Source organism: Coffea arabica, chromosome 1c, assembly GCF_036785885.1.
Source record: "Coffea arabica cultivar ET-39 chromosome 1c, Coffea Arabica ET-39 HiFi, whole genome shotgun sequence".
NCBI lineage: Eukaryota > Viridiplantae > Streptophyta > Magnoliopsida > Gentianales > Rubiaceae > Coffea > Coffea arabica.
Window position 1 is genome coordinate 36,117,718 of NC_092310.1, and position 14,024 is coordinate 36,131,741.

At 41.3% G+C, this 14,024-nt stretch overlaps 1 protein-coding gene across 1 annotated transcript; it reads left to right on the forward strand.

Moving 5' to 3' along the window:
* Positions 1–6,141: 6,141 nt before the first annotated feature.
* On the forward strand, positions 6,142–13,795 carry LOC113693537 (uncharacterized). Its single transcript, XM_072045783.1, has 3 exons — positions 6,142–9,505; positions 9,882–13,206; positions 13,720–13,795. Exons 1-3 carry the CDS (start codon positions 6,142–6,144, stop codon positions 13,793–13,795), a joined length of 6,765 nt encoding a protein of 2,254 aa, XP_071901884.1.
* Positions 13,796–14,024: the final 229 nt, after the last annotated feature.

Genomic DNA, 14,024 nt, shown 5'->3' on the forward strand with positions numbered 1-14,024 from the left:
TTTCCTGTTCCGTTTTCTTTTCCATAGCTGCACATCAAATCTTTCCACTTAAGTTGCATGTTTAATCTGTTTTGGGGGAATGGAAATAGGAGGTTAGGTGTTGAGTTTGCATGTTTAGGGTCTAAAATACTAGAACCATGATCGAACACCTTGTTGAAAAGCAAACAAACAGGCTGCCGAAACCATTTCTGCACTTACGTTCAGATTTCTGGTATGATATCTTCCCAAATTTTTGGTCTTTGGTTTGTGATTATCATGAAGTTTTGTTGCTTAGTTCTGAGGTTGTGATGTTGAGATGAAGAATGTTTAATCAAAGCATTGTATTTGGGCCAAAAATCTGGTTTGCATGATAAGCTGTGGCTGGAAAAGAAAATTGCAGCTGACTTTGATGCCAAAAGTCTTCATGATTTATCGAAGCTTGTTGTTGCAGAAACTCTCTTCACATCTTGCATAAAGGCCTCATTAGAATAGGTTGAGTTTTGTGAATAAATTGCTGTGCTAACAACAAAAGTGAATATCGTTGATCTTACTTGCTTTTTCCAGATTTGCATGCTCCTTGGTGAATAATTTTCTCAGCACTTTCATGATCTCTTGCTAGTTGTAGCATGTTTAAATGTTGAACATTTGTTTGTTTAGTTTAGAGTTCGGATGTTAGGGTATGAAAGTTTGAGTTTGCATGTTGGGAGTTTAAAACATTCGAATCCTATTCGGGTATTTGCTGGAAAGTGAACAATCCAGTTACTGAATGTTTGCTGTTTTGTTTAGTTTCTTTCCCAGCATTTAAATGATTTTCTTTCTATGTTTGGCATTGTTAGATATTGAATTTGTGTTGCATGTTGCTAAGATAAGGTTTCTAGATGTTTTGATTGAACGGTTTTGATCAAGTTTGGGTGTTAAAGCTGATATCGGCATGTGAAAATGCAAGTTACGTTGATCTTCTTGATTGCAGAAATGTTTTCTTGTTGCAGGCCATTTCACGTTGATTTGCATGAGTTTGCATGGAAAGCTTTCAGAAAATTGCATTTTTTGACCCCCAAGTTCCCTTTTGTCTTGCTATGGCCCAATTAGTTGAATAATTTAATCAATTTTATCTTAATTGCTTTTGGTTTGCTTTGACATGATTTTGGGTAAGGCGTTTAGTGAGTTTTAGGATGCATTTTGAGGTTCAATAAGTTCTAATAGAATTTTTAGCTTGGATTTGTGTTCTAAACACATTTTTTGGCATTTGATTTTTATGGGTCTCATCTTAATTCATCAATTTTGGTATTTTATTTTACTCTCTTTTAGAAATTTTCATGTCCTTCTAATTAAGTCCCTCTTGCATTAATTGCTTTGTACATAGTTGGTTTGTCTATGTAAATACTTTAATTGACTCAATTTAGTGTTTAACTTTCATTTTTCATATTTAATTTTTGTTTCATGTGATTATTTGATAATTTAAGTGGTACCTTGACCTTTTTATTATTTTGGAGGGTAAGTTAGTAATTTCACTACGTTAGGGCGTCGCTTCAAGGGAGGTACACTCTATCCTTCATTTGCACTACATTTGACCTTACGTGCTCCTACGTGTTATGTGAATATGCATGCCTACTCCGCTTTCCTTACCTCCTTGCGTGCATTTAGTTGCTTTTACTTTTATTTAAGCTTTATGGGGTATGTGTACACCTCTTGGCTTGTAATAGATAGGGTTTTGGCGAGCAATTTGGTCCATTCTCCCTCTTCCCCCTTTTGTTCTAGTTAGTGAATGTAATAGGTTCATTAGCTTGGTTGCATGCCCATGTGCTACATGTTACTTGCTTTATTAGGGCCTTGCATCTAGTCGAGCATGCTAAGTGTTACATGCTACGTGTTTATGAATTTTGATATGCCTACTCGCTTTCCATAGCCTTGAATGAATGTGATGGATGAATGCACGTCACCACGCTAGTCCAACGCTAGTTGTGGCCCTTGTACGCCACCACACTAGTCCAACGCTAGCTGTGGTTCATTGTTCCGTTCCACTAGTCCAACGCTAGTAGGAACTCATAGAGGGCTAGTCCAACGCTAGACCCAATAGGTCCATTTCCTTTTCATTAGTACATGTTTGCATGTTTCACTTCATTTCATGCATTTTTTCTTAGTTTTATCATTTGGCATGCACCTCGAACCCCCTTTCCCTCCATTTTAGGATTTTTGCATTTCATGCTAGTTATAGGGTTCATTTGCTTGAGAGTCCCCTTAAATATGGGATATAGACGAGTGTGGCTTTTTCTAAGCCTTAGCACGCTTGTATCCTCTCTATCAAAGGGCAAATTGAGTCACGATTTAGGTCTCCCCGTACCCATTATGCATGAATTCCCTAGGTTCATGCATCCACTCTATCATTACACCTTCACTTTTCCTCTCATTTGCACACGTACACCTTTTATCCATTCACTTGCACACTTTCACTTTTGTCTCATTTGCACACGTACACCTTTTTATCCCTTCACTTGCACACTAACACTTTTTATCATCACTTACACACATGCACTTCATATTACCATTGCGCATACCATACCTTGCCCACTCACGTGCACATTTTTCACTTATGCATCTTTGTTTTTTATTATTACTTTTTCAAACTCATGCCTTCACATTGCATACATGCATTCCATTCATTTACATCCCACTCGCATTATTCGTGACTTCTTCAAAGGATCGTTATTGGGCTTCACAATTAATGTGATTGGCACCACTCAACCTGTGGAGAGAAATTTCCCCCAATACCCCTAGGTCTAGGGTTTTGCATTCATGTAGCACATCCAAATGTAATAAATTCTTTGGTTAAAACAAGAAAATCTTCGATTAAATCACGCAACTAGCCTTGGCTAGGTCAAAGGGGTGCCTTGGATTTTATCCTTGCCTTCCCCTTTGTCAAATGTGACTCCCGAACCTTTTTCATTGGTTTACGTAGATTAGGAGTCGTTTAAAAAGGGTTTCTCACTACTTTTCCCTATTTTTCTTTAAAGATACATTTTTTAGGTGACTTGGTACACCTTAACTCATTACCAAGTGGCGACTCCCATTTTTTTCAAAAAACCCTTTTTAAACTATAATTTTGGGTCAAATCGTCGCATTTTCAAACCCCCATTTAGACCCATTTTTCTTTTAAATCACGATTCATTTTCCAAATCACAAAATACATTTTTAAACCATTTTATTTTATTTATTTCATCAAAAAATGGGGCGCGACAGTTGGCGACTCCACTGGGGAACTTTCGAGAGTCCGAGCAAATATGATTTAATCAACCTTTTTCTTCTTTTAACCTTTTCATTTATCACATTGGATGTTTAGGATTGCATTTTTTCCTTTTTTTAGGATTTTTGCATTTCGCGTATTAACTCACTTCCTCACACATTCGACTACGATTGTTTGGATGGATGGATGATTTATTTTTGTATGATTTCGCGCTTTGCATTGCATTTGGGGGGGGTGTCACCTTTAGAGCCTTGTGTGGTTCTCAACCCCTTCCCTCAAAATAGGGAGCACTTCATACGTGCACGTTTATTTATTGTTATCCCCATTTTATTTTATTTTCGTGGGCGTTTCCCACACCGCCTTGTAGGATTAGGATCGATCGCCTTGGGTAGGCGGCTGGTGTGCTCTGCGCCCATAGCGCTACCTAAGGGATCACTCGAGCCACCGATCAAAGGCCCTGGGAGTGATGACCCTTCGCCTTTAGGTCTGAAGGCTTGGGAGCCGAGACTTATCGAGTCTAGTTGCATTAGTGAGCCCCAGCCTCATGCATCCATATTAGACTCGCCTAGGGTAGAGTCGGCCTCACCTTTTTTAAGCGCATTAGGCACGAGGGAAGGGGTTCCACCCCTTTTACTTGCTTTATTGTATTTTTTTTTTCTTTCTTAATTGCTCCCAATATGTTACGTGTACTATCAATTGTACTAACTATTCTTGTGTTTTCTTGGCTTGCATTCATGTGCCATAGCAATAAGAGGCCTCTTTGGCACTCTTTTTGTGACTTACCCGCTAGATAGCTCACATGTTAATTTCAGTCATTACACTTAATTTTCAATAACTACATTTCATTTTTAGACCTCTTTCCCCCCGATGCATTATTTATGCCCTTTAGGCCATATTTGTTGCATATTTTACTGCTTTAAATAACTGGCATCACGCATAAACCATAGAAAGGGAATGCCACGTAGGGAATCCCGTGTTTAGGAATAAGCCGCCACATGTCTCGGATATTTAATCCAATGGGACTTACACGTTTACTATTTCTGCATTACCTAAAGGGTAAAATCCCGAGGTAAGGTACTAAAGTGAATTTCTTCCCCAGATGGCTCCGTGTAGAATGCTCAATCAGATACCTCGTGAGCTAGTAGATTGGAAGAACAATATGGCACATGAAGTGAACAGACTTTTCCCGTATATAGGACATTTACCTAGTCTCTTGAATATAACTCCGAATGTAGCCATTGTCCAAGCTTTGCTCGAGTTCTGGGATCCAGACAGCTCTGTTTTCCGATTTGGAGAGTGCGAATTAACACTAACCCTGGAGGAGATAGAAGGATTGTTACAAGTGCCTGGGAAAGGTCACCCTATGGTATACCCAATGAATGGCACCAGAGAACAATTTTGTAAGTTCTTAGGGTTAAAACAGTTTAGCATGAGTCAACACCCGGACGTAAGATCATGCCCGCTGGAGTTCTTATACAAGCGATTCGGGGAAAAGGAATCCTATGATCATCACCACGAGGACTTTTTCGTTAGTAGAGAACAGTGGGAAGAGAAACGAGTACTAGCTTTTGGGATAACTCTGATCAATCTACTCCTGTTTCCGAAAAAGCATGGGAAAGTTACGTTTTCAACGGTCAACATGGTTCAGAGTGTGTTTTTGGGAATTAGAGGAAAAACTCCTACCTTAGTACCTGTTATTATTGCTGACATTTTCGCCGCTGTTACTGAGTGCCGAAAGAAGAGAGGGTTTTTCTATGCATCCAACCTGGTACTTCAAATATGGGCGATGGAGCATCTGTCAAAAAGAACACTGAATTCGTTGGGATCATGCCTTCCAACAGCAAATTGGATTGAGTCGCACCGAGAGAGGGTTAGAAAATACTATCGAATAGAGTCTCCGAGTTTGTTTATTCAGGAATTCAATGCTTTGACTTCGGATAAGATACAATGGGTTCTTGATTGGACGAAAGTAAGGGATCCAGCTTTCAGGACAACACAACTTGATTTTATCCCGTTAGCAAGCACCGGTGGATTGATTGTGTATGTGCCACAACGAGTTATGAGACAGTTTGGGTATCCGCAGCGAGTGCCGACCATACAAAGGATGGGGAGCATCGAACTCAATACAGTCACCGAATGCCAGACTATGGTGCTGGAAGCTTGGGGGAATCTGTGTAGTCTGGACAACCTGCATTTGGACCAAGTGAATAAAGTAGAGCCTAAGGTCGTCTTAGAGTACAACGAATGGATCAAATCAATAATGGAACAAGGAAGAGAAAGGGCATCGTTGGTCTCCCTTAGTCTTGAGGAGCAGAATGAAAAGTTGAGGAAAGAGTTGGAGAATCGTCAGTTGCAGATCATGGTAGCCGATCAAGCATTGGAAGACGCCCGCTCACAATTGAAGAAAGAGGCCACAAAGACCGAGAACTTGGAAAAGGCATTGAGTGCATTTGGCCAAATCCAAGATGAAATTCGGAAACTTAGTATCGGGAGTTCTAGGGAGTCCCAACACACTAAACTAGCTAGACATGAAGACTTTGTAAGAATGGTCAGTCGAACCATCAATGAAATTGTAAAGAAGGATTAAGCTTATCCATGATTAATGAGAATTCCTGTTTTTATATTCACTTACAGGTTTGAAAAATGGGATTTACCCCGAAGGCTTGCATCATGCTAGGCCTACCCTTGGCACAAAAAGGGCTCCCAAATAGGACATGCATCCGAATTATTTTATTTTTTACTAACTCCTGTTTTTTTTTTTTTTTTTCTTTTATTTTTTCTTCTTTTTTTGGCAACAGTCAATCAAGAAGGGCATCTAATAAGGGTTTTCTTACGTCTCCAGGTAATATTTAAATATAGCTACCCGAAGAAGCCCCATTATCACCCGATCGCGTAGCCGAGCTTCGAGGGAAAGTGTAAACATGAGTACCCATCCGGAATCATCTGAAAGGCCCGCAACATCATCAACTGATTTGGCAAATCTGGGAGCTCAGCTGAGCGAGGTTCTCAACCGGTTTAATGAGCTAAGTGTTGAAATGATGGCCCAACGGCATGTAATCGATCAATTGGTAGCTAGTGGCGCTAGCGGTGAGCAGCAACATGCACCCTTACCCCCGGGCCAATCTGAACCAATACTCTTACCATATGCTCAAATCTCGGTTTCTTCACAAGCTATGAATCCACCCGAAGAAACCTTTACTTATCCCACTCATGGCCCACCACCTACATATGCACCTCACATCCAAACTAATCCTCCTCAAGTCCAAATTTCCCAGAATTATCCGCCCATTACTGTGAGCATGCCTTTCGAACCACAAGGACCACATTATTACGCCACCGCTGAACCATTCACCCTAGATACCGCCGTTCAAGGGAAAACTGAAGTTGGGGGGTCGTCCGTGCCCGTGGACAAGAATTTACTAAAGAGATTGGATCGGTTCGAGGAGTTTATAAGGAAAAGCCAAGGTGTGAGCAAACAAGGAGGTTTGGACTACAACGAGCTGTGCCTGTTTCCGGATATGCAGTTGCCGGTGGGTTTCAAAGCACCCAAATTTACCAAGTACGACGGAACGGGGAATCCCAAAACCCACCTTCGGATATTTGCAAACAAGCTGGGAAGACCAATAGACGATGAGAATCTGCCAGTACGCTTATTTCCCGAGAGTTTAGAAGGCGACGCGTTGGATTGGTATTCCACTTTGAAGCCTGAAGATATGAAATCTTGGATGGATTTATCGACTGCTTTTGTGAGGCAGTATGAATATAATTGTGAGCTCGCTCCGACGAGGACCACATTGGAGGGGACCAAGAGGAAGCCATCGGAGGACCATAAGACATATGCGAAGAGATGGAGGAAATTGGCCGCCAAAGTGGAGCCGCCTATGACTGAAAATGAGATTGTTCGCACGTTTATTAAAGCTCATGACCCACCCTACTTTGAAGAGATTTTCCGTATGACTGGGTGTTCCTTTGCTGAAATTGTTAACAAATTGGAAGAGTATGACGAGTTTATAAGGGCAGGCAAGATTGTTAATGTTTCAGCTTTAAAGTCACAGTTGGAAGCTATGCAGAGTCAGAGTGGCAGTAGTAAAAAGGCTCAATTTAAGAAGAAAGATGAGGAAGCCTCTTTTGTCTGGGACCAGGGTTTTTCTTCTCGGCCTAGATACCAACAAAATCCCACCTACTCACCTTGTTACTTATATCAACCACACCCACGCCCTGTTTACAATACCACTATCAACCACCCCCGTCCTCGACCAAATTATCCAAACACACCATCGACGCCATTTCATGTTTCCCCACCAAACTTGCAAATTAGACCTCGCCCTCCTTTTAACCCAAGACCTATTCCATCTCCTAACCCAAGTTACCAGTACCAACAAACTCGTGACACCCAAAATCCAACTCCATACCGAACCTTTACCAATCTAGGTCGACCTGTTGACCAGTTATATGAGCAATTAAAAGCTGCTGGGAAGATTGGTACGGTACCCCCTAAGACCTATCCCAGGGGATTTCCCCCTGGTTATGATCCTCAATCGTTTTGCGCTTATCATTCGGGATCCCCTGGACATCCGACGGCCAATTGCTGGGCACTTAAGCATAAAATTCAAGATATGATTGATGCTGGAGACATAATTCTGAAAAGGAAAGATGAACAAGGGCCAAGTGTTAGCAACAATCCTTTTCCTCAGCACAAGGATACTGTGGGGACTATCACCATAGAGGAAGGGATTGAGGACCCTACACAGTACATTGTAGACGAGGCCGAGATCATGGGGGTCATTGGAGAACCGTTTATATTGGAGGAGGAAGCCTATAAAGTTGAAGAGAATACTGATCCTTTTATTTTGGAAATGATACCCTTCGAATGTGAGCCTTCGGAACTCGTGGTACTTGAATTGCCTGAGCAAACTCCTGTTCTTAATTTACAAGAGGTCCCGTGGAATTATAGCGAACCTACACTGTTAATTGGAGAGAAGAAGGTGCCTAAGAAGGAAGTGGATGCCATCACTAGATCAGGGAGAATCATAGGGGAGCCTGCAGTTGATGAGTCCTCAAAAGCAAAAGAAGGTGCTACACCAACGAAACCCATAGTGACGGATGAAGAGGCTTTTAATTTCCTTAAGATGTTAAAGAAGAGTGAGTATAAGGTAGTCGAGCAATTGAACAAGATGCCCGCTCAAATTTCCATGTTAAATCTGCTCTTAACCTCGGAACTTCACCGAGAGGCCCTGGTCAAGGTCTTAACTGAGGCTCAAGTGCCTAAAAATATTCCAATTGACAAATTCGCCAATGTAGTTGAACATGTTTTGGCTTCCAGTCGGATTTCTTTTTCTGATGAAGATCTAACTGCCGAGGGGATTGGACACAACAAAGCTTTGTATATCTCAGTCCGCTGTAACGGGAAACTCTTGCCAAAGGTTCTGATAGACAATGGCTCCGCTCTCAATATCTGCCCTTGGGATACTTTGGTTAAGTTAGGATTTCAAGAGACTAAATTGCGGCCGTCAACCACTGTGGTGAGAGGATTTGATGGCGCAAAAAGTGAACCAATGGGGGAAGTGGATTTAGTGATCGAAATCGGACCTGCCCAGTTTCAGGTCATGTGCCAAGTCATGAATTTTTCAAGTGTTTATAACATTCTCCTTGGACGGCCTTGGATTCACACCTCGGGCGCTATACCCTCTTCACTTCATCAGTTGCTAAGGTTTGTGGTGAATGATCAATTGATCACAGTTTTTGCAGAGGATGATTGCACAATGATTGTTAACTCTGGACCAAATGAGGAGGATAGTAAAACATCTCTGCTTTCTTCTCATCATGTGGCTGACATTGTTTCCGTAGGATGGATATCTAAGGAGAAGCCCGTGGCGGAAATGAATCTGCCAGAAGCTAGTGTTATGATGGCTAAAGAGATGATTCGAGGAAGATATGAGATGGGCAAGGGCCTCGGGCGCAACCTGCAGGGAGTTTTGGAGCCAATAGAACTTCAAGGAAAGAAGGATACTTTCGGATTAGGGTTTCAACCTACTGCCAGGGATAAAAAAGAAATGATGAATCGTAAAAAGGCGGAGAAGGAAGGAAGGCAGCTTATCATGAATATCCCACCATTGTATTGTACTTTTCCTTACCCATCAGAGGTGATCAAATCTGAAGTAGACCCGATCGAGGAAGTGGAGGTTGGGTTATCTGAGCTATTTGTGGGGGTTATTTCTGAAAGGGAGCCGTTGGAGGACCCAGGATTTCCAGAGGTGCCTATTGAAGCAATGAAGAACTGGACCCGTGATCCTCTTCCCTCCTGCAGGGAATTTCGGTAAATTAGGGGATTGCCTTTGGTCGACATGAGACAAATCGTTTATACTACTTATCTTTTGTCTTTCAAGTTTGTAAATAGTTTTCAATCAAATGCTTTCCAATGCAAGTCTTGCGTTAATTTTCTTGTTAAGTAGCATGTCATGATGTTATCCTTTACTTTGAATTTCAATGAAATGCACAGTGTTTATGGCCCAAATGGATTTGACTTACTTCCTATTGTACTCATTTCATTTTTTTTTCAGATGGCCAGAAATAAGACACATTGACCCTTTGGATATCACTATTCTGGAATTTGATGATTGTAATCTCGATATCTCTCACGAATTTGAAATTTTGGAATCAGAAATTCAAGACGAGAGCGATAACGAGGAAGAATCTGAATCTTTATTAAAGGATTTTGAACAATATGAGGAGAAATCCAAACCGAACTTAGAAGAAACAGAAGCTGTAAATATTGGCACTGAGACTGAAGTTAAGGAGATAAAAGTTAGCATTCATTTGAATAAGAAACAGAGAAAAGAGATGATTGAGTTCTTGACCATGTTTCAAGATGTATTTGCCTGGTCCTATGATGATATGCCAGGAATTTCAACAGATATAGTGGTCCACCGATTACCGACTGATCCAAGTTTTCCACCAGTAAAGCAGAAACCTCGCAAGTTTAAGCCGGACATGAGCCTCAAAATTAAGGAGCAAATCGAGAAACAGCTCAATGCTAGAATTATTATGGTGTCTCATTATCCCATTTGGCTTTCAAACCCTGTACCTGTTCCGAAGAAAAGTGGAGAAGTGCGAGTATGTGTCGATTACAGGGATCTTAACAAGGCCAGCCCGAAAGATGATTTTCCATTGCCGAACATTCATATTCTTTTGGATAATACTGCAGGGCATGAGATTGAATCATTTGCTGATTGTTTTGCTGGATATCACCAGATCTTAATGGCTGAGGAGGATAGGGAGAAAACTGCTTTTATCACGCCATGGGGGACATTTTGTTACCGAGTAATGCCGTTTGGACTAAAAAATGCAGGCGCTACTTATCAAAGGACTATGACCACCCTTTTTCATGATATGATTCATAAGGAGATGGAGGTTTATGTGGACGATATCATTATCAAATCCGAGAGAACGGAGGATCATTTGATTGACTTGGGGAGGTTATTTGAAAGATTGAGGAAATATGATTTAAAACTAAACCCTGCAAAGTGTGCATTTGGGGCCCCTGCCGGAAAGTTATTGGGATTCATTGTCAGTAAGAAGGGTATTGAGATAGATCCGGCAAAGATTAAGGCCATTCGTGAGATGCCAGTGCCAAGAACGCAAAAAGACGTGAAGAGTTTTTTAGGAAAGATTAATTTTATTGGGAGATTCATTGCCCAATTGACCCATACGTGTGAGCCTTTGTTCAAATTATTAAAGAAAAATGTGTCCTTGCAATGGAATGAGGAATGCCAGCAAGCGTTTGATAAAATTAAAGATTACCTGTTGCACCCCCCGGTTTTAGTGCCACCCAAACCCGGGCGACCTTTGATCATGTATCTGTCGGTGTTGGACGAAGCTATGGGGTGTGTATTGGGACAACATGACGAATCGGGGAAGAGGGAGCAAGCTATCTATTACCTTAGTAAGAAGTTCACTGCGTATGAGGCCAACTATTCTTTTCTTGAGAGGAGTTGCTGTGCTCTAGCTTGGGCCGTCCAAAAATTGAGACATTACTTGCTCAGTCATACTACTTACCTTATTTCCCGCTCCGACCCTTTGAAATATTTGTTGGGAAAGCCTATGCCGACGGGACGTATGGCGAAATGGCAGATGATTCTTTCGGAATTTGACATTATTTTCACTACTCAAAAGGCCATCAAAGGCCAGGCTGTGGCCGACCATTTAGCTGAAAATCCGCTGAAAGATGACTATCAACCACTTCACACTTATTTTCCGGATGAGGAGGCCTTGTTCGTGGGTATAGCAGAAGATATGAATGATCAATGCCCGGAGTGGAGGTTGTTCTTTGACGGTGCATCAAATTCCTTCGGGGCCGGTATTGGAGCTGTTCTAGTATCGCCTGAAGGAAAACATTACCCTGGTTCGGCCAAACTCCGATTTTCCTGTACTAACAACATGGCTGAATATGAAGCTTGCATTTTTGGGTTAAAAATGGCATTAGAAATGGAGATTAAGGATTTACTAGTATTCAGTGATTCAGATTTGCTTGTACATCAGACTCTTAAGGAGTGGATTACTCGGGATTCAAAGATCTTGCCCTATCATTGCAACTTACTGGAGTTAGCCAATAAATTTAGGAGTTTGGAGTTTCGGCATATTCCCCGTGTCAGAAATGTCTTCGCCGATGCATTGGCCACTTTATCTTCAATGATCCAACATCCGGATGAGTTAATAATTGAACCCATCCAGATTCATCTACAAGGGAAACCTGCTCACTGCCTAGTTGTGGAAAAGTCTTCCGATGGCCGTCCCTGGTACAATGATATCAAGGAATTTCTCAAAACAGGATCCTACCCATCTGGGGCTGATATGACTGCCAAAAGTTTCTTGCGTAGATTATCATCTAAATTCTTCTTGAATGGAGAAGTAGTATACAGAAGAACGTCGGATTTGGGCCTTCTGAGGTGTGTTGACGAAGATGAAGCGGAATACCTGATGAAAGAAGTACATAGTGGAGTGTGTGGATCACATATGAATGGCCATTTATTAGCAAAGAAGATCATGAGGACTGGATATTTTTGGCTTACTATGGAGCATGATTGTATAGTTTTTGTTAGGAAATGCATCAAGTGTCAATTGCATGGAGATGTTACGCACACTCCCCCTACAGAATTACACAGTATAACTGCTCCTTGGCCATGTTCGATGTGGGGTATGGATGTGATCGGAGCCATTGACCCTCCCGCTTCAAATGGGCATCGGTTTATTCTGGTGGCAATTGAATACTTTACTAAGTGGGTCGAAGCTGAGTCTTATAAACATGTGACTAAGAAGGTGGTAACAGACTTTCTAAGAAAGAATATCATTTGTCGTTTCGGAGTGCCGGAGACATTAATCACTGATAATGCCAAAAATCTCAACAATGACATGGTGGATGGTTTGTGCGCACAGTTCAAAATCAAGCATCGAAACTCCTCTATTTATAGGCCACAAATGAATGGAGCAGTAGAGGCTGCGAATAAGAACTTGAAGAAAATAATCCGTAAGATGATTGAGAGACACCGTGATTGGCATGAAAAGCTCCCTTATGCGTTAATGGCATATAGAACTGTTATTCGGACTTCTACTGGGACGACTCCCTACAATCTCATGTATGGAATGGAAGCGGTTTTACCAGCCGAAGTCGAAATCCCTTCTTTGCGTATTTTAATGGAGGCCAAACTGGAGGAGGCTGAATGGATTCAACAACGTCACGAGCAGTTGTCTTTAATCGATGAGAAAAGGTTAAATGCCATTTGTCATGGTCAATGCTATCAAAAAAGGGTAGCCCGTGCTTACAATAAGAGGGTCAGACCACGGGTGTTCACAGAAGGAGATAAAGTGTTGAAACACATTTTGCCAGCACAAGAGGAAGCTAAGGGGAAATTTGCACCAAATTGGCAAGGCCCTTTTATTGTCCAGAAAGTTTTGCCCGGAGGAGCGCTCATTCTTGCAGAAATGGATGGGCAAGTGTTCCCTCAACCAATCAATTCAGATATGTGTAAGAAATTCTTTATATGATAAATGAAATCTTCCTTTTAGGGTTAATGTAAGGAACGGATTAAAAGTCAGGCCTTCTTCCTTCCCAATCAAATATTCTACCCCTAGTTGTCCCTTTTGAGCCTTCAGAGCAAATTATTTCGTTTGGCATCCCCTGAGAATCGCAAACCCCATACTGGGGCAAGTTTGAGTCGAAAAAGCTAAGAATGAGAAAGAAAGGAAAAGAAGAGAAAAGAAAAGAGAGGATTCAAAAGGAAAAGCTATAAAGGAAAATGAAAAGAAAAATGAAAAGAAGAAGATCTCGATTGAGAATAACTGGGGCAATTATTAGTAAGGTTAATTTGAAAAATGCGATCTCAGATCATTTAAACCACACTTGAAATCCACTTTCAAGCCTTAATCTTTTCTAAGCACCCCCACCAGACCCCATTACAAAAACCTAAAAGTCCTGACTTCTGTTCTTTATACTGCCTTTTTAGGACAATTTCTAATCAGGTGGCACATGATGTCAAAAACATCTTCGCCTATTTTGCAAGGGAAGAATTGTTATACTGATGCCATTATTTCTTAAAACACATCTCCAGATTGATATGGGCGATAGACAAGATTGGTTTGCTAGGTGAAAACCCGCAAGGGCACCTAAAAAAAAAAAAAAAAAAAAAAAAAAAAAAAAAAAAGGGAAAAAGAAACACAGGAAAAGAGAATAATGGGTGGGGGCAACCTTAGTGAAAACCCGAAAGGGCGCTGAGGTAGGGTTTCATAAGGAAAAGTAAGTTTGGATTTG

Excerpts from the sequence above, each read along its gene's own strand:
- LOC113693537 (XM_072045783.1), top strand. The coding sequence starts at position 6,142 with ATGAGTACCCATCCGGAATCATCTGAAAGGCCCGCAACATCATCAACT. Across the intron at positions 9,506-9,881 it reads AGCAATGAAGAACTGGACCC|AAATTCAAGACGAGAGCGAT; the intron begins GTGATCCTCTTC and ends TTTTGGAATCAG. Across the intron at positions 13,207-13,719 it reads ATTCTTGCAGAAATGGATGG|GACAATTTCTAATCAGGTGG; the intron begins GCAAGTGTTCCC and ends CTGCCTTTTTAG.